This window comes from Anopheles coluzzii, chromosome 3, assembly GCF_943734685.1.
Source record: "Anopheles coluzzii chromosome 3, AcolN3, whole genome shotgun sequence".
Taxonomy (NCBI): domain Eukaryota; kingdom Metazoa; phylum Arthropoda; class Insecta; order Diptera; family Culicidae; genus Anopheles; species Anopheles coluzzii.
The window spans coordinates 17,067,545-17,090,290 of NC_064671.1; the positions used below are offsets into that span (position 1 = coordinate 17,067,545).

Here is a 22,746-nt window from a genome sequence, read left to right on the forward strand (position 1 = left end):
GGATAAAGCGGTTTATTCCACGTATCACATGTGTATCTACTTGACATCCAATGCTACCATCAACGAACATCCAATGGCAATGCGAACGCTTTCCAAACTAAACGACTTCCTCATACACTCTCATATAGCATCGCTGTGGCCGGTTAGCGCGAACCGGCAAACATTCTCCTGCTCCATTCTGAAAAAAGCACCCGAGAGGAGCACCTTTTAAAGCACATCCAGCAAAGTCAAACGGAAAGCGATGAAAAGTTGCACCATCACCGGGTTCGGTAGCTATATTTATGTGCATTTTTTTCCTTAACCTCCTCTAACTCTACAAAAAAAAACCAACTACACCATTTGAACTTTGAAGCATTCAGCGTGCTTCCTTTCAGCCCTTTACTCACGGAATGGTAACATGGGTTTGGAAAAAGTTTATCCATTCAGCTGGCTGCAGCAGCATCCATGGTGTGTTGTAGCACCGAGAGGAAAATAGTAAAATGGTTGTGATTTTATTGCAGAAGCTGTTCACCCTTTCACGATCCTGCTCCTATAGCTGAAGTGTGGTGCGCGATAATAACCGAGTCCGAGATCCTCCACAGACCGAAAAAGGCTATCAATTTCCAGGCCCAACTTCCCGTGGTACGCATAACTTTGCACGTGCTGCTTCCATTGTTTCATTAGTGTTGGTGACGTGTTTGGGCGAGCGATTGGCTTATTGAATCATAACATTTACGAGACGTTGGGTAGCGTAGCGAAGAATCAGGAAACCGGCGTCAGTTGGGAAATCTTAAAATTATGAATTAAATTAAACTTTGGAATAGTATTTGTTGGTGTTTCGCTTTCCGCTGAAGCTGAAATAAATTCCCATAAAATGCAGATGCAAAAGACATAAATTCTAATCGAGTAGGCGTTGACCTAGTTTGAGATGGTTGTTTTGTGCTTGGTAAATAAATACTCTTCTGCTCTGTATAAGCAGAAAGTAGTGGAAGGAGTGCATAATTTTAAAGCTACATCCAAAAAAGGATGATTCTAAGACGTAACAAAGATAGAGTTAAGCACAACAAGTTCAAACCACAGGAGCACACAGCTGGCGAAACATTGCCGTGGACTCTGTTTCACTTTACGGTTTCCCATTTCGAACGCATCGTCGTATCGATGTCTTGCCGGAAGGCGATGAATCATTGACGTGTCGAGACTGCTGCGAGCATGCAATGTAAATATTTAAACAGTTTTCACATTCCTTCCACGACTTCATCGGGGGAGCTATCCGTTTAGGTTCTTTGCCATTCTCCCCACAGGGGATGTAGAGTTTGAGTTATCTTCCAATTAGTGAAATTACGGAGTTGCAAATGAAGCTCTAAAGCACGGTGGGCGGGCGAACGATCCCAGGCAGTAGTAAATCTCTATCATTAGAAGTTTGGAAATTCAGCCAAATGTCCTTGAAATTTCCAATTCTAATATGGGCTTTTCCCGTTTGAACGGTGGTGTTGGCATTGGTTTTGAGACTTTGGATCTTCCCTGCTGGGCATCCCGTTTGGCACGCAAACGCTTAGTGAAAGGGACTTTAAATTAGTACCGTTGAGGAAGAGTTTGATAAGCTGGCGAAAAGTACTCCGGCAGGAATTGAGTTTGCTGAAAGTTTCCGTCCAATAGATCGGTCGTGGTACTATCGGTGACAGCTCTCTTACGAGCGCCTCGGTTTCCGTAAAGTTGTAGTTCAAAGCGTCTCTTTGCTTGTGCTGGGTATTGTAAGAACTTAACGGAAGCTGCCATTCGTTCCCAGGATGCTCACACGAGAACTATTAATCTCATTAATAATAGAGATCGGTGGGGGAATTCGGGAAAGTGAATAAATTATGTACTGTGGCTAATAGATCCTGCGAGATGTGGGAACGGCTGGATGAAGATGCTTACCACAGCTAATTGTGAAATGAGAATGACGTTTTTGGCTAGAAATGTGGAAGCTGCTGTTGTGATATTGGATAAATTCGATAAAATGAAATAAGTAAACTAAAATGTAGTCTCTCCAACTATTAATTGTGCGCTGGACAACTATATCACATTGTTTCAATTCCCAATAATACAGCATTACCGAGAATAATGACTCTATGAAATTAATTAAAACAGTTTACGCAGTGGAAAAGTGTATCATTATCACAGTTTCGATGCAGTGTCTCTCCTCGCACAGTTAATTAACAGCCAAACTAACTCCTCCCCTGTAGCATGTACACCCGGCTACACACGGTTTGTTTGAAATGTAAAACTTACGCTCAACGTACCTCGGATATGACAAACAAATTTTCACCTTCGTTAACTTTCCATCACATTGCCCGGTTGCTGTGACATTACAGTTGCAATGCAAAGCGTGTAAAGTTGTGTAACCTGACGCTTATGTTTGTGCTGATCATTCTTCCATGAAATGAGCACGATTAACAACACGGACACCAGGATGCCGGCCGGATCGCATGAGCAACTTTGTGTAATGTGCACGGCAGACATCTGGCATTGCTTACAGTTGGGTAAAGTGGATCAACAAGCTTACAGTGAGTGGAGATAGTGAAGCATAGGAACGAGAGGCTCCGGTGTGCTTTACCTGACGATGGAAAATTCCAAAAGCTAGCATAAGCTCTGAAATGTATCCTGTTAGAGCGAATTATCATTGGAATCGTTAAATGTGTTGCTTAAAACTAATGTTTTAATAACATAAAACCACCAGTTACTGTCAATCGATCAAATATTACACACAACACTATCATAGTTCCATCAAAATCAAATCACGATAGCATGACAGCCCTTGATGGGCTGCACCAAACTCATCAATAATCATTTCGTTTCATCATTTATTACAGTTGCCATCAGTTCAGTGGATGTGGATGGTCATGTTTAAGAGCTCAGAGTTCTGCGTCAGAAGTGGTACAGCATGTTGTTTTGCGTGTGTTGTGTGAGCATATTGTTTGAATTGCTAAGCTTATCCCTCCAGTAGCATACAATTACGGTTCAAGCTCGGTGCAATTTGTCAAACATAAATCGCATAGATCGTTACCAAACATACATTCTCCACATTCCATCTAAAAGCAAAGTGGAAGGGGTTTTTTTATCTGGATCTCGATTCTGAGCCCTCCTGCAGCAAACATTCTTTACCGATGCGCCCCTCACTCCCCGGCGCTGGTCATTTTTCATTTGTGTTATTTATGGGTTTCCATTCAGCAGCATATTCTAAATAATTCACTCACATATGTCATTCCGGCGAGGTAACCAAGGGTTGTATGGGTGGAAAAACATACCCGATCTAAACGCGAGAGCAACACAAAAAAAGAGGGTATATGGTCATGGTCTAACACAATAAATATCTTTTTCTTAGCCGCACAATGAGGCGAAAGGGAAAGAAAAGGTGTGCTCCTGAGTGTGTCGATTTTTCGTTGAAGCTCATCGGGAAAGCATATCCGGGATACGCGCGAACATGAAACGATCCGCTGGAACAAGTACACACATACAAAAGACGAAAGGATAATACCGTGCCCAGTGGCGAAGAGAGTGTAGTTTTTTTCATGTATAATGGAATTCCTTTCTTTTCTTTCTATGGATGGACATGGAGAGAAAATGTCCAGAGAACGAGCTTGATGATGGGTAGTTTTTCTTCTTTTTTATATATCTAGGCACCCGGTTCAAGGTTGAAATGGTAAGAAAACCGTTGGCCTTCATTGAAGAAAACATGAATGGAACTTTCACAGGAGTTGCTCAGATTGTCTATCACATACCGTTGATTTTGCCTCGGTTTTGGAAGATATTATACCCTTTAAATGATATTTTTGTACCATCTCTGGTGGAGCAAGGGAAATAGAGCACGAAAAGTGATTCTAAAGAGAGGCAAATTCATTTACAAATACTTTGTGTAGTAGATATATCAAGCGGCCAAAAAACAATTGAATCTATTTCTCAGGAAGCTTTTTTCCAAATTGTCATGAATTGTATTAGATACACGCTAAATTAAGGACCGTGCTCATTCAGAATCACTCGGGTATGTCTGTCGGAAGATCGCGAGACCATAGAGAAGGAAGAGAAAACGTAATAGAACAATAGAAATGATTTCAAGAGCAATAAATGAACAATGAAACGAATGAAATGGAATTACAATAAATGGAAGAAGAGTTGTAAGCTTTAGTAAAGAAGGCATACATTACATGATGTTGCGGAATAATTTCGTTTAAATGTGAATTTCATTTTCAATTTCATTTGAACTTTAAATCCTTTCAAAAACTTTGTGAATAATTTGCAGCTTTAGATCAAAGCTATCCAACTCCGATAGGGCTTGCTGTACTTACTACTATTGTATTTGTCCATATTATTAAACCTGTTAGTAATGATTCCATGATTCCCATGCCTTAAAAACAAATTAAATCTGAGTTAAATGAAACAGATGCTACCAGAGGCAAGCAGTTTTTCAATTGCACTTGAACTTGAGCACAAAACTATCAGCACAAAATTACACAAACAATCCTTCCACTTTCCAAGGCTGTTTGTCGTCTAACATTCAACGTGGATCCTGTTCCAGCACAAAACCATAATAGCAGTTGCTGCATGTGTGCACCATGTGCCCGTTGTTTTTCACCCGTTTGCTACAGCCCTTTCCACAGCGAACAGGAAATCATAAGCAGCACAAACGACGTCATTTAGGACTTCTGTTTTATCCTTTAATGGCGTCGTTTCGGCACAAGAAAAAGGAAGAGAAAATGATGCGCAGCATTGACGATCTGACTTGGTTGCTGCATGCCAGCAAAGGAATCAATTGTGATCCTTGATGTGTGTTCTCGCCGCCTAACAAGGTTGTATGGCAAGCAAAGCTGAAAAAGAAAGCTCCCCGTCGCTACTACTGCTGCTTAGTTGATCGTTTTAGAGAAGCCGCCTACCTTGTTTCGCATCCCTTTTTTTGTGCTTTGCTTACCGCCTGCTTGATCCACCGCCCTCTGCAACGTGAACGAGGCAATGTGGCAAATGATAAGTGCGGAAGCAGCCGCGCGTTAGGCTATTCATCCAAGCGCTCCTGTTACACGGTGAGCTTCTGTTTGGGCGTATCCGAGAGCATAAAGGAGAGGCGGATTTTCTTTCCCCGAAGGGGTTTTGTTGCTTGTGTATGCAAAGTTGTCCTACCGAACATTGGCGTTGGAATGGATGAGGCTGAGTAAGTAAACACATGTGAGCAGTAAAAAAGGGTAGTTTAAGAATGAAACATACACACACACACCTCGGATATTCAGGCAAGAAAAGGATATGATCATGCTGAAAACGGGGAAAAGCAAGGCGTGAGCACAGATGGACGTGTGAAAAATGGTAGTGGATGTCCTTCAGTGCTTATGCTTTTACGCTTAGCTTCCCGGGGCCAGTCTCTCCAACCAGCGTAGTAAGTAAGATGAGCGCCTTTACTGATGAAAAGCTTTCGCGCGCATAAATGAGGGGGATGCAGGGGTGCAAATGTCGAAGGGAAATGTTACAAAATGGCTGCGCCCGGGTGTACCGGGTATCCGGATTTTGTACCGGATGACGGACGGATGTAAGCATCAAAGGATGTAAAGGGAAGGAATCTGTCGCTCTCTCTCTGTGTGTGTGCCGGAAGAGGGCCGTTACGCGGGTGCCGCAAAGGGGTGAAACAAGAGAATAGCACCAGCAAACAAGGTGCACTTTGTCGAGGTTGTGTGTAGATGTAGACGAGTAATGGAATCATCAGGTTCGGTTGCCGCGTAGCACGTTTGTACAAAGCTTCGTTCAACACTCGTTTTTTTCTGCCTTGTCAGTGAAAGGGAAAACATAAAAAAAGCTCATTCCACTGTCTCGTGTAGCATGGTACGGAGTTTTCCTGCCTTACTCGGCGCAAAAATGGAAAGGAAATTGAAAAATAAAAATAATCACAACCAGCACGGTTGTGTAATCGAAGCATTTGCCGTGGTTCGGTGTATTAAAGATCATTTCAAAAATTGTTTTTAAGGATGGCACAATGTAGGGAAGAATGAATTCATCGAAGCAGCGAATGTACGGAGCGGCTGGGAAAATGTGGAAAGCCAAAAATATCACTCTCTTCCATGTTCTTTCGTTCCCTCTCCTTCATACTTCTCGCTTTATTATTATTAGCCTGCAATCGATGTAACAATGGCGAAATGATTCAACGATGGCAATGAAGATAGGTGAATGTTTGGCGTAATTGAATGCTCGAAAAAGGGTCCGGAAGAAATGATACTTTGGTTATCTGTTGCTGCAATGCTCCTTTCGTTCGTTGGTGTCTCTTGCTATGAGCTCCAGAGTTTATTGAAGTGGGAAAACTACGTCGAATGGCATTCGTATAAAGATGGTACGAGTTATATAAATGTTTTTCTCATTACTGTCAATAGTTGAAAGTATTAAATATTATTTTTATCTTTTATCGATGTTTGCTATCCAAAATTCTAGGATAATATAACATTCAATATATCCGGTATTCAGCGTTAACACCATCTCATTCTATTACCATATTCAAAAGGTTGGAAAAAGTGACAATGCAAATGCTGGACGTAGTGTAGAATGAGCATCAGTTGTCCCTGAATATATTAAATTCCTTTTCGAACATTTGTCCTTTTTTTTCCTGTCACCAAACAAGCAAGGAATGTGACAATAAATGCGACAGCGGACAGCAAAGTATCTGAGCGCTTTGTGTTATGCATGCTATTTCTATCTCGGCACAAATCCGTGCCATTTGAGGGACATTAACGATACTATGCAGTATTCACTGAGAGGACGATAATAGTGATATTGCAGGGTATGATAAATTGTTTTTCAACGACTGATGTGTTTTTGAAAAAGAAATAATGAAAGTATTTGGTAAATGATGGTTCACAATAAATTAATAAATAAAAAAGCGGATTAATCATTCTTAATTTATGAACAAAGGTTTTCAACTATATACTTATAAACATAAATATAAGGGCCGAATATAAAAACGATATAATGATGTAATTTAATGTCCCACGAGGAAATTAAATGTTCAATCGGATGTCCAATTTTAGAGCCATGAATGTTTAGACCGATCAACAAATTTTACTTTTTAGAGAGGCTCCTACTTTGCAAAACATACTCATATCTCTTAATATTGAAGAGATACGTATGCATGTCTCATCACAATACTTGCTCGTTATTTCAAATCAGCAACTTCTGCTACTTCGACCGTAATCTGCTCGACCGTATAAAGGGTCGATAATCATGACACATGTTTTTACGCACCGAAGAACACTCTGAACGAGTTGATAATGTTTGGAATGATTTAAGCAGCGTAACCATTGGCAGAAGAGCTGACTACCAAACAGCATCTCGCTCGGGTCCAAAAACTGAATCGATTGATTCGAACGATCCACCAGAAACCAGTGCACGTGACCGTGCTGCTAATGCGGAAAAGTTTTACCAAAAACACTTTAGCAACACTGAATGTTACTGGCTCTAATGGTACGGGCAGTGGCTGTAAACAGTGACCCTAGGAAAATACACCCATGGAACGGAAGTGTGTGTAAGCGTCTAGCTTCCCAACGCATTCGCCAACAGTTTCAAGCGCTGCAAAAGCTCGACCGCAATTAATAGAACTGGCTTCTTCTAGTACGCGTTTCACACTGCCCGCCCGGCGCTCTGCGTCGAATGGCTTATCCTTGGCGGGTAATTTATATTCTCTTTCATCGTCCCGCTGGTGGTGTGTTTGCTGTGGTCGCTTTCTTTTAGAAATGCACGGAGGAAAAGCAAAAAGCAATAGCAAAAAATAACAAAAATGTTATCCAAACGCTTACCGTAGGGAGCGAATCTGGGGGTAGAGATTGATGTCACCGGTCGCCGTGCCGTACCAGGCAAACTGTTGCTCCTGCACGAGCGTGTCGTTGAAGGTGGTGTACAGCATCAGGTGGCCGTCGGTCGAAAGCCAAATGGCTTTGTTGGTGTGCAGGATTTCCTCTAGCGAAAACGACAGAAAGTGAAACATCGGACCGAACCGGGTAAGTTAATTAAAAAATCACATAATTGCACCGGAGCGAGTCAATGTAGCGCAATTGCATCTAATGGCTACTGGTTGGCAATGGGGGCGGGTACCATATGATGCTTTTAAGCTTTGGTTGAATGCCATTATGGTGAAAGCTTTATGCGGGATGAAAGGGGGGTTTTCAGAGGAATTAAACTTTTGCTGTTGCTGTCGTGATTCAATCGAGTTTTTTTAATCAATTAAAAAAAGAAAGGTCAATAAATTTAATGATTTATTAGCATTGTTTCTTAATAATTGTTAATAATAATAATAATTGTTCTCCTAATGTTAAAAGGGCTTTTACCAAGTTTAAAAAAAGCTTGTGTACATGAAATGATGCTATTTCTACTTATAAACATAAATATTAGGGCAGATTTTAGAGCTATGAATGTTTAGACCGAATCAACAATTTTTAGCTAAAAGATATTTAAAATATGAAAATAAAATATAAAATCATTCGATTAAATGGCACTAAAATAAAGCACAACATTGATCAATATTGAATTTGGCACGGTCTCATATCCGCCCGCGTTCGACCGACCACAACAAAAAACCCCCACTCACCTTCATACAGCCAATCGGGCACACCGTTGTAAACGATGCCGGGGATAGCGTTCTTGGTCAGCCGGTAGGCCTGCAGTGCCCGGGCTGATGGACGATAGTAGATGTCGTACTCGTACACCAGCACGATGGACTGTCCCTTGGGTGTGAACTCGGCGTGCAGCAGGTACGGCCATTCATCCATTTGCGAATTGATCGTCAGCGGGATCGTTTCGCTAGAATCGAGGAACCATTTTAGATTGGAAAGGAACGGTTAGACGCGGTGTATGGTCGATGTTTGGGTGCAAACCGGTGCAGGGTACAGTGCTGGTAATTGCTTCGTAATTGACCCACAGCACGATGCATACTTAGCGACTCTCAGGGCAACGCGCAGACGTTTGATGTTTGCACCGGGTGTTGGTGGAGGTTTTGGGTTGAGGTTTTGCATGCAAGAGTCCACTGGGATTCGATTGGGGGTGTGGAGCAAATTAGCAGCTTGACTAGCTGGTAGTATCGCGAGCACAAGTTTGTTAATGGAACATTGCAGGTCCTTTGTGTGTAGGGGTTTGCAGCTCAGAGGTTTAAGGATTATTTCATTAAAGGGATGCGTTTTATCAAGCATAAATAAAAGCCTGCATGAGTTTATTGAGTAGCTTAGTATGGACATTGATCTTCATGTACCAAACGAAGCCCCAAATGGACACATTGTTCATTTTTACAGCTACTTCATCAAACATGATGCTTACTGTGGTCGAAGCGCAATAAAACAGCCTGCCGGGTGAAACAAAGCATGACTGAGCTCACAAAGTATCAACCTCTCACAGCGTTCACAGCTGAGCTTGGTCAACATATCCTGGTTTACGATTGATCAGTTCGGGCAGCAGTCCCGAACAACAAAAAAAGAAGCAGATCCAAACGGAAGCACCAAAAATCAATGAATTATCGTCCAATCAGGAAAGCAAACTGGCTCGCACCAGCGGCCAGTACACACCAGCCAAAACCTCCCCCGTAGTGCCTTCTGCGGATGTCACGTCACTTAAAGGCCACAAATTGATCCAACAGCGTGAAACAATTTTTATTTGACCGAAGATTGCCAGTCGGAAAAAGGCAAAAAAAGGGACCCGTTCGCACCATAGTGGCAGCTGTCAGTTGGGCTTCCGGTTTAATGGGCCATTAAAAGCACGTCATCACGAGTTTTCCGGTTCCCGGGTTCAGTTTCGGGTGAGTTTTTCTGTATATGTGTGTGTGTGTCTCTCTGTGTCCGAGTGCTCTTTTACCATCCAAACGGGGGCAGCGTTAATTTTTCGCCCCTTCGAAACTCCAGCGTCCATTAAAGCTCGTCGAGCAATGGGAGAAGCAATTCTGTTGGAAAGGGACATTGGGGGAAAGGACTATTGTGTGACAGAGCGTGTCTGTGTGTTAAACATTATCGCTACCGGCGGTCAGCTGCGCTGATGGACGGAAGTTTTATAGGGAAGGAATTATTTTCGAAACAAATCAAACATCCTGAGCAAGGGGTTTTGGTGTGTTTGCGCGCGCCGCGCCGTGTGAGGGATCTGTTTTATTGCGTGCGCTTTGACGCTTATCGTGCTTCGTCGCGTTGTGAGCGTTTGCTGTAATTTTTAATTGCTGTCGAAAAGGGAAAACAATGTCTGGCTTACCTGGTGGTGATATCGTAGACGGTGTACTGCGCCAGGAAGGAGTGCCGGAACAGTTTCTGGACGTTTTGCGCTAGCAGCAGGTATCGTCGATCGGCCGAGATGGAAAACTTCACCGGGGCGAGCGTTTTCTGTGTCGAGGGAAAGAAGACTCTTTGTAGAAGAGGAAATTGTACGACATAATCGTATTCATTTAATATTACTGCCTAAGTCAATAGTTTTGTAAGGGATAGAAAGCTTAAAATGCTACTAATCGTCTTGTAAAAAATGTTCAAAGTAAGACTCAAGGATTTAATTGCAGTTTTTTTTGTAATAATATGGCTGAAATCTAAAAGCTACATACAAAATTTTGTGGAATAATTTTGATCAAATCTGTGTTTATATCCATTTGAATTATTTTTGATCAGATTTTGTTGATTTTTTATTATTTGATGATCTCCATTGCATCTCTTTCTCTCTTTCTTTATCCTTCTTTCTATTTCACTCCCATTCCTTCTCTCTCTCTTTCTTGCGATTCTGTTTATTTCAGATTCAATGTCATTGCGGCAGACGATCGATGGAACAGAAAGTTCCACCGGTAAAATAACTCTGGTACCAATATTTTAAGCGAGAATAGCTTATTTTCGTAACGCCAGCATCTCCTCAATCTGTTCCACATTGCCCCTCCGTCTGCATGCCGTATCGCGTGAAGAATGGCTTGAACTTGACGCGAACAGCTGGTTTGGCTTTGCGAAATATTCGTCCTTATCGCGGATGGTGTGGTTGATCCTGTGTGAGTGCCCGAACGGGGCAACCCAAACGAGGGAAAGAGTTTTTATCTTGCATACTGTTTTGCTTCTTTTTTCTTCCAACTTTGGTTTGGTTTCGTGTTGGATATAAACAATACACTGCCGGTTCATGGAGCAAAGTTTTGTGCGGGGCAGGCGCAAACTACACCGCAGGTACTCGCAGCGTGAAAGTAATTGGGAAAGTTTTTGGGGTAAATGTACTGCGGCGTACATCATCATGAAGGGGCGGTAAGACCGTGGCTGATAGTGATTTGACTCTACCGGCCTTAGAATCCCTCGCTCTCTTTCTCTTTGCTCCGTTTTACGGCTAGTTGACAGTTCCCTCTTGTGTTAGCGGTGGGAAGTTCGCGAATAAAACATAAACTTCCACCACGGCCTACTGACTGCTTTAAGCATGAGGCAATGGTATGTTTAATGGGATGATCTTGCTAAAATAATCGCACCTCACAATCTGTTGGAAAGGAAGCTCAAAGGGGGAGCTGTTCGCGGCTGGCGAAAACATCTTTTTACGCTGTGTTGAATACATTTCACCTTGTGATCTTTATTACGCGTCAAGTTAGCATTCAGTACGTTGTTTGTATAATTCTTCCCATCCACCCTTCCTCGATGAATATTCAATTTGTTGTTCATATCCGGCAAGCAAAAAGCAACGGGTTGATCTGAGTTGCACTTTGGAAAATTGGATTGAGATTTTAACTCGGGGACGGTTTGGTTGGCAACTGAGTCAGCCAGAAAACAAGCCACACAAACAGGAGCCGCTTTGGGGGTGTCGATGAATAATTGGAATAACACAAACCGTACACACGCCAGACGCAATGAGGACATTGGCAGAAGATGTTGATCATCGGTAAGATAAGAAGCTTTTCCCATCGAGGAGCAACGAAAACAAGTTCGCGTACAGCAAAGGCTCCAACGGTTTGTGCGTTGGCAGGGGTGTCGTTTTAATCCATTTCAGCCTTTCAACATCCTTCGCGTCTTCCAACAAACGATGGTTGGACATGTTGTTTTTTTGTTATGCCTGCAAGCTGTATGCTTTAAGATGGCGGTTTTTGCCAAATTTGTCCCTTTAAGGTGAGGGTAATTAAATTAAGCCTACTCTCGTTACAGCGAAGCTCGCAGGCTGGGTTGACACAACCGGATTCGGTGACGTGGTTGTGTTGTGTTGTGCTGTGGTGCAAAAGTAGAAGGATTTGTGGCTTGCTCATCGGGCGAGCCCGCACTTGAAGGCAGCAGGTACCATCACCGCCACGATTTCTTCAAGTGAGCTTTAGAAGAACACAAGATTAATTACATCGCTCGCAACAGTGTCCTCGCCAAATTTGTGGCGCCGGAGTTGGAGTGATGTATTTATAACCATTTATTTTTTTGGTGGTTTTTTAGTTAACTCCAGGCTGTACTAGCGAGCATTCGTGCTAGAATGGAAAATTTCTTATCCTTCGCCAGCTGCAAATCAGATTTTAGATGATGAGATTAGGATGTTGATGTAGCTCGTGTATAAGGTTTTTATGTTGTGTCGGCTCGTGCTCGTGATGAAGACCGTTTTCTTTGCAACAAGCAAAGAGCAAGAGCAAGGACACAGGAAGTGTTGGCGATTAGTGTGTGTGTGTTTTAGATTTGATAGAAATCTCATCGCAGATAAATTGATTAATGTTGTTCATAAAATTGAATCGATTTACTGATTATTTTTTCTTTTTATGCTTCTTGAATAAAGCCTTCTCGTTGTAGTCTATGTTATATCAATCGCATCGAACCAGAACTTAGGTTTAATTTGAATGTATTTTATTTTACTAGATTTATTGGAAACTGGATGATGAAATATCCCAATCAAGTATCAGATACTTCAGAACAAATGAAGATATTGAGTAAAAAACCGTTGAAACCCACTTACCATTGTCGTGTTGGACATCAGCACCCGTTCGGAGAGATTATTCATGTTGAGCAAACTGATTTCCCCCCAGTGGTTTTGGTAGAGGAATTCATCGGCTATCATCATCATCATCGTCATCGTCAGCATCGTGCGGGTAAGATACGGTGGCAGTAAATGTGGAATAGCAAACGGACGGTTAAGCAGATTAGGAAGCGATCGTATAGAAATCGTCCGCAGAGCAGCTGATGAGCAACTTACGTCCAATCCAGCTGCCGTTGAGCTTCTTCGGTGCGTACTCGCCATCGATGATGTCCTGCAACCGTATTCGTTGGCCCTTCACACGAGGACCCTCGTCCGGGGGTGTCAGCAGTACCTGCAGGAGACAAGACCCGGCACGGAAGCCATAGCCAGCGGTTAGTGCTCGGAAGGTTTGATATTGAGCGCTTGAGGTTAAAGGGTTTAATGTCGTAAAATCGTAGCAAGCACACACGTGCGCCCTGGTTGACATTCAGGCGTGAATTAATGTTTGAACTGGCTGTACAAAGACCAAAGGTTGGCCTTTGAAGCATAGAGCGGAGTAAAGAAGGAGGAAGAGACTAAGTAGCTTCGACAAGAAAGACTATTGGAACTATTTAGAAGCGTCGGAAGTGAGGCATGAGAACGATGCGGTATAAAATGAGTTGTTTGATCAGAGATTCCGGAAGGTATTGAGCTAATCCTGTGGTTTGGTGCTGGTGTGTGCGATGAATGCCTTATAGGATTTTCTTAGTCTGATAGAGACATTTGGTGTAAGTTTCAGGCAAAGGTAAACCCTGAACAAACGTTGCTTTATCATCCACAAAATAAAGCTAAATTAATTCATGGCTTATCTGCAAATTGATTCGAGATGACCGCACGAGATGATCACACTAAGTTAATCGAATAATGCAAGCTTTCATAACCCTTACTTTTTTATCACACATTTATAGGAAAGTTTCACCTTTTATTAATTCTATTTTGCTTTAATAGTGTTGAAGCTCACAAAATGTATATTTTTATTGAAATGGATTTAATGGATTTGAATGGTAATTTTCCCAGATACTAAAATTTGTATAGCATGACTTACATTCATAAGATATAATATCTCTCATTAAAGCGAAGGACAATCTTGAACTTAAACCGAACTTAAAGTTTCCACTCTGGCCGTATAAATAGTTTGAAATCATTTACTGTACTTCTAGTTAAGGCTTAACAGTGGACAGAAGGATAAAAACTACAAATAAAATACTATTTTTAAAGGTGAAATTGTTAGATCAAATCATAGTTTAATCATTTTGGGTATGTTACATGATGTTATAATAGAATAACTTTCAGATATTTAAATTACAGATCATCTATTCGAGTGATATTCCGTACATTTTAAGAAACAAAATAAGGATGTGATTATTGGTGGATTAAATATTATAAATTTATTTTTTAACTAATTTCGTATAGTAATGTATATCATCATATTCAAGTTCTTAGTATTGTACCTGATCAATACAATGAACACAAGTTGTCACAAGTTTGAAATGCCTGGCATAAATGAATTCCGAAAATTGTTAGCTAGCCTCAAACATGGCCCAAAAATAAGCATGAATAACAGCAGTAGCACTTTCAGGTTCAATATTGACACAAGCCAGAAGCATTGCTCCTTCGGAAACAATTGGCCCCAAAGAATGGAAATGAAAGGCGTTCGGTGAGCGACAAACCGCTTCCAAACAATACGCTACAGCCCGTTTTGCACGTTGCGTAGGATGCTGCACGTGCCAATGTTCCCTCCAAAAAAGGCGCTTCATTGCCATAGTATCGTTCAACTGCGTTGCGTTGATGGTATGCGTTTAGCCATTTGTTACCCGGTTGCACATTGGGGTATTGTTGGCAAAACTGTGTCAATGGCCATTGAGAATGCTCGGTGGCAATAAAATGTTAGCATTGCGTGTCTCGTGTTTCGTTTCGGCGCAAGCTGTCAACACAAACATTTTCGCTAGTGTTTTGCGCTGCATCCGTACGCAGTACGTTGCATCAGACTCGCTTTATATATATGTATATATATATATATATATATATATATATATATATATATATATATATATATATATATATATATATATATTTCCATTTGCGTATCTTGGAAGTAATTAAAACATTTTAATTGCACACCTTCTGCACGAATGCTAATAGCCAGGGGAAGGGGTGGTAGGGCAGGGGCCACTGAGTGGTACAGTGGCCGTGGCAGTGATTTCCGCTCAGCAAAAGCTGTTTAATTGAAAAGAGGAGTTGAAATGTAGGTCGGCAGCACTGCAGCAGCACCCTCAGTTGCAGCAAGTGACATCCAGGTGGAGCACGTGGAGGACATTTCCATTATAAAACCACCTCGACCACTGGCCTTCCATTTGCATTTCGACATCGTCACCGGGTGCTCCGGTGAGCACCGGTCCAAAGAAATGCAAATAACGCCGAAACCATTGAAAAGGCTTTAGTGGTTACCACCTTTCGGTGTTACGGACAGGCGAGAAAGGATTGTACGGGGTAAGGCGGTGAAGTCATTTTGAGTGTTGCGCACCAGATTCTATTGCAAACAGATGCCGCAGATTGCAGTTTATTCCAACGAGTGACCCGTGCCGTTAGCTGCATGTAAATTATTACACTCTAGTGTCAGTTGGTGCTAGTTTACAGCCATAGAAACAGGTTTCAAAAATAGATTTTGAAAAGCAATTTATATCCCATACTAAGGGTGTTATTTAATTTTGGATGTAAATAACTATAAACGTTTAATTAATGTGCCTCAACCTATGTTTGGTACCGGTTAGTATGCAGCGGACGTGTTTAAATGCACCATACGCACTGTACGAGTACGAAATGTCTGTGGTACAATAACCGATCTATCTCTTCTAAATGCACTACGAACCATGTTGAGGTTCGTGCTGTAGTGGCAAACAGCACGCCGGAAGCTAAAAAGCAATTAAATATAATTTTCAAACAGCCAGCCGGCATTGGAACGTGCTCGGATGACCGATCTGTTAGGCATCATGCCACGGTGCTGATGTTTCGCTACACTGCGACTTAACTGCTTTTCACTCTCTGGCAGAACACTTCACTCCTACAAGAGGTTGCTGGTTGTGTTAATTACACACTATTTGGGGTGCAGAAATGGTTTATATTTTAATAAATTGAGACGGCACTGTACGTGTTGAGATGTTGATTGTAGTTTCGCGCAAGCGACGTTCAAGTGAAGTGTGTGAATGTGAATGTGAATGTGTGTGAATGAAAGCACACTGTGGACTCGCTTTGGGACAAAGGGCAATTTTTTAAATTAATTTATAACATTGTATGATTTGAATTGAATTATATCCTAAATGTTAATTTAAATCGTACCAATAATATACCAATAATATTAAAATAAATTGAAATCCCCATTTGGCGAAACGTTAGTTGTGCTGTTATAAATACCAGGCGTCTCCATCATAAGGATTCATCTAAGGCGAGGCTAATAATTACAAGGAATTTATGTTTAATTTGATTTTTTCGTTTTAAAGTAGTGCTTTATAAACCTTATAATGTTTTCTCACTTATACCCAAATTACATATTGGATCAACTGTTTAAATAAAAGTTCTAAAATAACCCACTGTGCATTGTGGTGAAGGCATAAACAATCTCTCAAAACAGCTGTGAAAAGGGCCAACCTTGGCACGATGTGCGAACAACTTACGTGCTCGTTTGTTTTTACTGTTCGTGTTTCCACTGTTTCTAGCTTTCGGGCTTAAGACGTTTGACGAGCTGCAAAGTGAACTGCATAGTCAACGGGTTGTTTGTCTACTCTGGCGCATCAAATTGGCGAAACACGAAACTGAAGAAAACCAAAAATACTGAATTTGATAAGAGTTGCACTGATTTAAAGTTCCCAGTACTTCGTGGAAGGTCTCACCATCCCAAAAGGGTGAGTTGGGTTGCAACAGCGGCTTGATAAACGGTGTATATGTGTGCGAACAATGTACTCAATTATGTAGGGAAAGCCTTTTCGCTTGGTGCTGTTTTGAAATAGCGTTAGAGCGTGGTTCCCTTTTCGCTCCTTCAGTTGTAATAATATGGCAAAGTAAAGCGATGTTGTTGGAGTGTATTACCAAATGGATTCGAATGAAGGTAGAAGAAGATTGGTTTACCGATCGGTTCACAAGATAAGGAACGAATGTTTGCGCCACGATGGAAACATCTGGTAGCTCCTGTTTGGTAAGCAAGAGCAATCCTCAAGCATTGATTTATTTTTGGTGATGGTTGACCTATCCTAACGCACCAGTAACAAAACAACCAAAAATTAAAAAAATGGGAAATGAACCCTGAACCGATATTAACGAACCAACGGGAGGTAGTTGTTTACATAATGGTTATGTTCAAAAAAAGCTTCAAATGAGTCTTTCAGATTCACAGAAGCAATAGAAAAGTGGAATATGTTAAACACTTTTTCTCAGCAAGCTCATTGAATAATTATTATTATATTAAAACGAAATATGTTTGACTCAAACAATAAAATAACAAACTATAATTATCATTGTACGTACAATTACCTAATTAAGCAAAACATGAAGCCTTCACATCCTTCAATGGCCGATTTTGTGCTTTAAACGTATCAACCAAAACTAACCATCTACACTGGCTTGACGGATTTGCAACAAATTGGCTTTAAGCCAACAGTCAAGCCTCGCCCCGATGCCTTACCGTTTGAGGTGCTTCACAATGCCGAAAGGATGGAGTTGACTTTCTCTTTTCTCCTTTCATGTGTTCCTCTCTGTTTGTCCCCTCGCCCAGTGTGTGGTGATATAAGGTCAAAAGTATTCTGCCAACAACTTGGTGACCACTCGAGCACGCCACCGGTCGGTTCCTCCATCTTCTCAGCACGAGTACTAGACCAACCTTCACAGACCAATCGTCGTGGGTGGACAGGCCCTGGTACGTAAGCGGTGTTTGTGTGCGGCTACCGTGCCGCCTACCCAAAAAGGGTGTATAAGGAAATTAACCACATCGTGTCAAGTGCATGAATGGCAGGAATTGGGAAATAAGCTCCTTTTTCGGCAGAAGCACTTGGGAACTTCTCTCGACGCCTCGGCTCGGCCTCGGTTGTCTCCTTCGGTGGACACAGTTCCTGGAAGAATAAGGGCTCTCTCTCTCATATTACGGTTAGGTAGCGCAACCGCTGCTAGACGACTGGTGTCTCTCGAGTGTTGGGCAAATTAAATTATTTGGTATATTGAATTGTGCGATGGATCCAATCGTCACGGGAATCGAAATAGCGAGTGTTCTAGGACGTATCGAGACGGATCGGTTTCAAGGTCGGCCAGGAGAATTGCATTAGGTGTCGCCGCACGCATATGTGATGAGAAATCGAAAAGAAGGGAGAAAAGACGTGGGTCCTAGGAACCCATGAAATTGGATTCCACGTGATGCATTGGCGCAAAGAGGAACAAGTGAATGACAATGGATGTGCGCATTTGGGATTCGGTTTGTTTGATTACTTAAAACGATCACAGATATGTTGCAAGCGCTTATGGAGTCCTTAAAAAAAAATTTTTCTCGTGTACTATTTAACCGCTTTTTTATATTTGTTACAGTTGCATAACTTGTAGGAAATTAATAGCAAAATAATATCAAAAGAAGGGGTATGCCAACAAAACGGGTTTTTCAAATTGATGACAGTCCATAGAAACCACAAAAACAGCCTGTTTCTGAAAAAAAAATCAATCCATTTTGCATCTCTTTCGTCTAAGTAGACTATGGAGCAGAGCAGTTCTACTTGAACAACCCTGCCAACCACACCACCAGCGGGCTGAATTCAAAACCGGAACGCTGGTGTGCAATTTCGAGCGCCAAATTTCATCAGAATGGAGAAAAATTCAACGTGTTTGCCGAAAATTGGTACCGGATCGCTGGGTGTCGCCGAGGCGCAATCCACCTGGAGCCGGATGCGCGTGAAGAACATCCTGAACGCGAAGGGCTACATCGTCGGACGGTGCATCGGCTCGGGCTCGTACTCGAAAGTGTACCAAGCCGTCTACCGTCCGGTGCTGCTCGAAACCGGTCCCGGCCACGCCATCGCCCTGAAGCTGATCGATCGGCGCCGAACGTCCAAGGACTACGAGCGCTTGCTGCCGCGGGAAACGGTCGCCATGCTCGCGCTGAACCATCCAAACATCGTGTCGGTAATGTCGATCCAGGAGTACGGGCCGTTCGTGTGCGTGTTTATGGACTTTTGCCGGTGCGGCGATCTGCTGCAGTACGTGCAGGTGCGCAAGCGAATCTCGGAGCGCCGGTCGAAGCTGTTCTTCCGGCAGCTGGTGCGGGCGGTACAGTACATGCACGACCAGGGCTTCTGCCATCGGGACATCAAGTGCGAGAATGTGCTGCTGGCCAGCCAGGACTATGTGAAGCTAACGGATTTCAGCTTCGCCAAACAGTGTAGCGAACCGAAGCGTGGAGCCAGCGAGCTGAGCACGACGTACTGCGGATCGATTGCGTACACTGCGCCCGAAGTGCTCAAAGGCATTCCGTACGACCCGAAGGCACACGACATGTGGTCGCTGGGGTGCGTACTGTTCATCATGGTGACCGGCACGATGCCGTTCGATGAGAGCAATATCGCGATCACGATAGGGCACCAGGAGCGTAAGCAGTACGGCTATCCGCCGGGGCTGAAGCTGAACCCAGCGATACTGGACCTGATTGACCGCATGATCGAACCGGACGTTAGTGTGCGTGCTACGATAGGGCAGGTGGCGGAAGACTCGTGGGTTTTGGTGTGATGTGCCTGTCGGTTGGACTCATGGGACTACTCACCACGGATGTGACGATCAGGGCGAGCACTACGATGATGACCAACAGTGCAATCAGGATCCCTCGCCAGTTCCGCTGGTTCGGATTGGCCGAGACGAGCTGTGGAGGAAGAAAGCGAGAGAAAAACAAAAAAATCAAATTAGTACAAGGGATCCAGAATTGAGGTGACCTTGAGTGGGAATTCCGTGTTGTCTTGTGCGCTAATTCCACAGCCAATTGAAGATTCCTCCCAATGCTGCGGGATGCTGCGCTGTTTTGTGCGGGTGCATTAATTAAAAGTTACGTCCAGGAAGTTCGGAATAGATTATCCCGAATCCCCAAAAAGACAATAAAGCTTAAATTGAGTTGGAAATCTTTGAGCCCGGGACCAACGTAATCCCTAAGGGGTAATGTTTTGGCATGAGCAATTTTTATGGTTGAAATGAACCTCGGCAATCAACCATTGGCATGCTCTGATTGTTTGCCCCTTGGCCGTCTTTGTATTCGCCAGGATTAATAGCTAAGATAGCTTGCCCATGTAAGATCAGTATCTTGATTGTGCTGCACAGAAGATTTTGCTTGTTTTGTGGAGGACAAAACAATCGATGAATATCTTCCACTTATCACATTCGTCATACATTCTAACCATTCGAAGTGGTAAACATTCATCGTACAGACGTGTTTGCCGCTTTTGGGTAATGCCATCACATCCATCATCGTGCTCCGTTTACCGATCCGGAACACTTAAGCATTTAGCATTTTTCGAATCAATCGTGCTCGCGTGTGGGCATAAATGGTCATAAATAATCGCAAAACGTGATCCATCAGATGGATAAATAGACCTCACTCGTGACCCGTGTGACTCGTGTGTGGGTGCATGTGTGGGCGGGGGGCTGTGTGTTCCTAAAACGAAGCTGCAACTCTTCCGCTACCGAGCAGCATTCTGTTTGTTGTTTTCCCATTCGACGATGTAGAAGTGAGTGTTGAAAAATGGTAATAAAATAAAGGGATGTATGTGTGTGTGTTTTTGCTCTCTGCTCTGTTCTCCTACCCGTAGATGGAACTCTTCCCAAACCCTCCATAGTGTAGTACTTGGGTAAGGAGCAAACGTGGCTTGATTGATGGTGTTTACTGTGCAGAATTGGACCCCGCTCTGTGTGACCACTGAAGTTGAAGATGAATTGCGAGCAGCGAATTGGATGAAGTTTTAAAGTGAATTTGAACAAACCGACGATGCCATAAAAGGGAAATGGGGGAATGTTACTGTGAATGGGGCGTGAGACATTTGAGAAGCACAAAAGCATTCATTGGCAGACGATGAGATGAAATAGATCCATTTATTAGCACTCGAGCTCTGCTTCTGACCTATTGCATTTTCTCGTTTCAATTCCACAACCCTGCAGGGCACCTTTCCGGTGGAGGAGGAGGGTGTTTGTTCCCGGAACAATCGAGTCAAGTTCGCACCGGGTCGGATCTCATTGTGAATTCCTGCGCACGACGATGCTGCTACATTTCGTTCTCGTTTCCCGTCCATTTCAGCGCTGCTTTGACTGGTTGATTTTTCCTTCTTTCGTTTTAGCATAAAAAGCATCGTGCTAAAAATAAACCACCCTCCCACCGAAGCTGAGACAGTCCAAACGAGACAGACGGCCGGTAGGAGACAGACGGTAGGAGCTCATCGATGCACATCGTGCAACATTGACGATGCAGCTGATGATTACGTGCTGATTGCGATTGTACCAGCAGCTCAGAGAGCGTTATGCATCCGCTCCGTCCGATAGAGAATAAGCTTGTTCTCTCTTGGCCGTATCTCTCGTGGCTCCCTTCCGGATGCCGGATGCATCACGAAGTGGAATTATTGAAATTAAAATCCTTTCCGCCTTAGTGGAATACGGCTTTGCCTTTTTCACCGCTCTGCCATTTGGCAGATTGCACCTGCTTTGGTGCAACTGGCGGACACTGTTTACCACTTCCTGGTGCAAAGTGGGGCGAAAAATATGAGCCCCATACTGACGGACGGATCACACCACACACACACACACACACACACACACACACACACCACACATACAGGTGTGGGAACTTGGGAAGCATAAATGATGAAACTTAATCCACCGGGCAAACAAAAGCCGGCCGCTGAGCTACGCTGTCGCTGCCGGTGGATTGATTTGACGGGAGAGAATAATAATGCACCCGAGTGCGCTGACGATCTGGCTTTTGGTGTGATTGAATAAAGCTCAATCCGGTCGGAGCGAATGAATAATTCATGACTCTGCGGCGGTGAAAATGGTTAGGCGTGCAAAGGAGCTTTTTTGTGTTCGATACGTTCGTTAGGGTGAGTATAGATATAAGGCTTTGAACGGAAGCTATGCACTTTGTATTCAGATCGTATAGCTCTTTTATCGACAGTATTGTGTTTTAAGAGGAAATATTTTCTTTACAATAATTGATGAAAAAAAAAGAAATGAAAAGGTTTGCAAAGTATTGTTGTGCATGAAACAATAAGCTTTTTTGTGTATGATGCAGTATTTGGTGTTTAAGAGATTTTGTAGAACTTTTTCAAATAATAATTAGTCTAATAGGTAACAATTACAAAGGTTTTTTTTAATGTTATTTTAATAGAGTAAAGGAATGAGTTGAAAAAAAATACTTTACTTCTATATAAAGTAGTAGTATAATGTATTTAAGTTTTAAATCGTTAAAATGAATAAGATTTTTTATGATACTTTTGAAGACAAGTTAGAAAGGATTCCATTACTTCGTATTTCACTTTATTGAATTCTTGAATTTGAATTTGAATTATGTTCTGAGCTGCTTATGTTATGCTGCTTATAACGCAAAGTCTAAATATGCCTTATGCTTAATACACTTTCAAGTTCTTGTATGTTCAAACAACTATAAGCTTTACGCTGAACGATGTGTTGCTGAGAATAATTTCACAAATATTCTCAAACATTTTTACAACACAATACAGGGTTTCTAGTCATATAATGGAATACCGGTTCAACCGGTTAAGGGAATGTTTCAACCGAGTAGTGGAAACGTGCAAGCATTCGGTGGAGGTTTGC

The 22,746-nt window shown here is 42.6% G+C and overlaps 2 protein-coding genes across 3 annotated transcripts in view; one reads left to right on the forward strand and one right to left on the reverse strand.

Annotated features, from left to right (window-relative positions):
- Positions 1 to 22,746, reverse strand: part of LOC120956258 (inactive dipeptidyl peptidase 10) — a 105,430-nt gene that overhangs the window by 16,539 nt on the left and 66,145 nt on the right. For both annotated transcript variants that reach the window (XM_040377633.2, XM_049609051.1), the window contains exons 3-8: positions 19,703 to 19,798; positions 13,114 to 13,228; positions 12,877 to 12,971; positions 10,204 to 10,331; positions 8,567 to 8,778; positions 7,779 to 7,938 (exon numbers count right to left, since the gene is read on the reverse strand). In XM_040377633.2, the coding sequence (XP_040233567.2) occupies positions 7,779 to 7,938; positions 8,567 to 8,778; positions 10,204 to 10,331; positions 12,877 to 12,971; positions 13,114 to 13,228; positions 19,703 to 19,798 (806 nt within the window). The remainder of the gene's footprint in view (positions 1 to 7,778; positions 7,939 to 8,566; positions 8,779 to 10,203; positions 10,332 to 12,876; positions 12,972 to 13,113; positions 13,229 to 19,702; positions 19,799 to 22,746) is intronic.
- Positions 18,655 to 19,704, forward strand: LOC120956259 (testis-specific serine/threonine-protein kinase 6-like). The gene has a single exon (XM_040377634.2). The coding sequence runs from the start codon at positions 18,751 to 18,753 to the stop codon at positions 19,666 to 19,668; it is 918 nt and encodes a 305-aa protein (XP_040233568.1). The 5' UTR covers positions 18,655 to 18,750; the 3' UTR covers positions 19,669 to 19,704.

What these genes read in the sequence shown, in the direction of transcription:
- LOC120956259 (XM_040377634.2), top strand. Translation starts at nt 18,751, where the DNA reads ATGGAGAAAAATTCAACGTGTTTGCCGAAAATTGGTACCGGATCGCTG.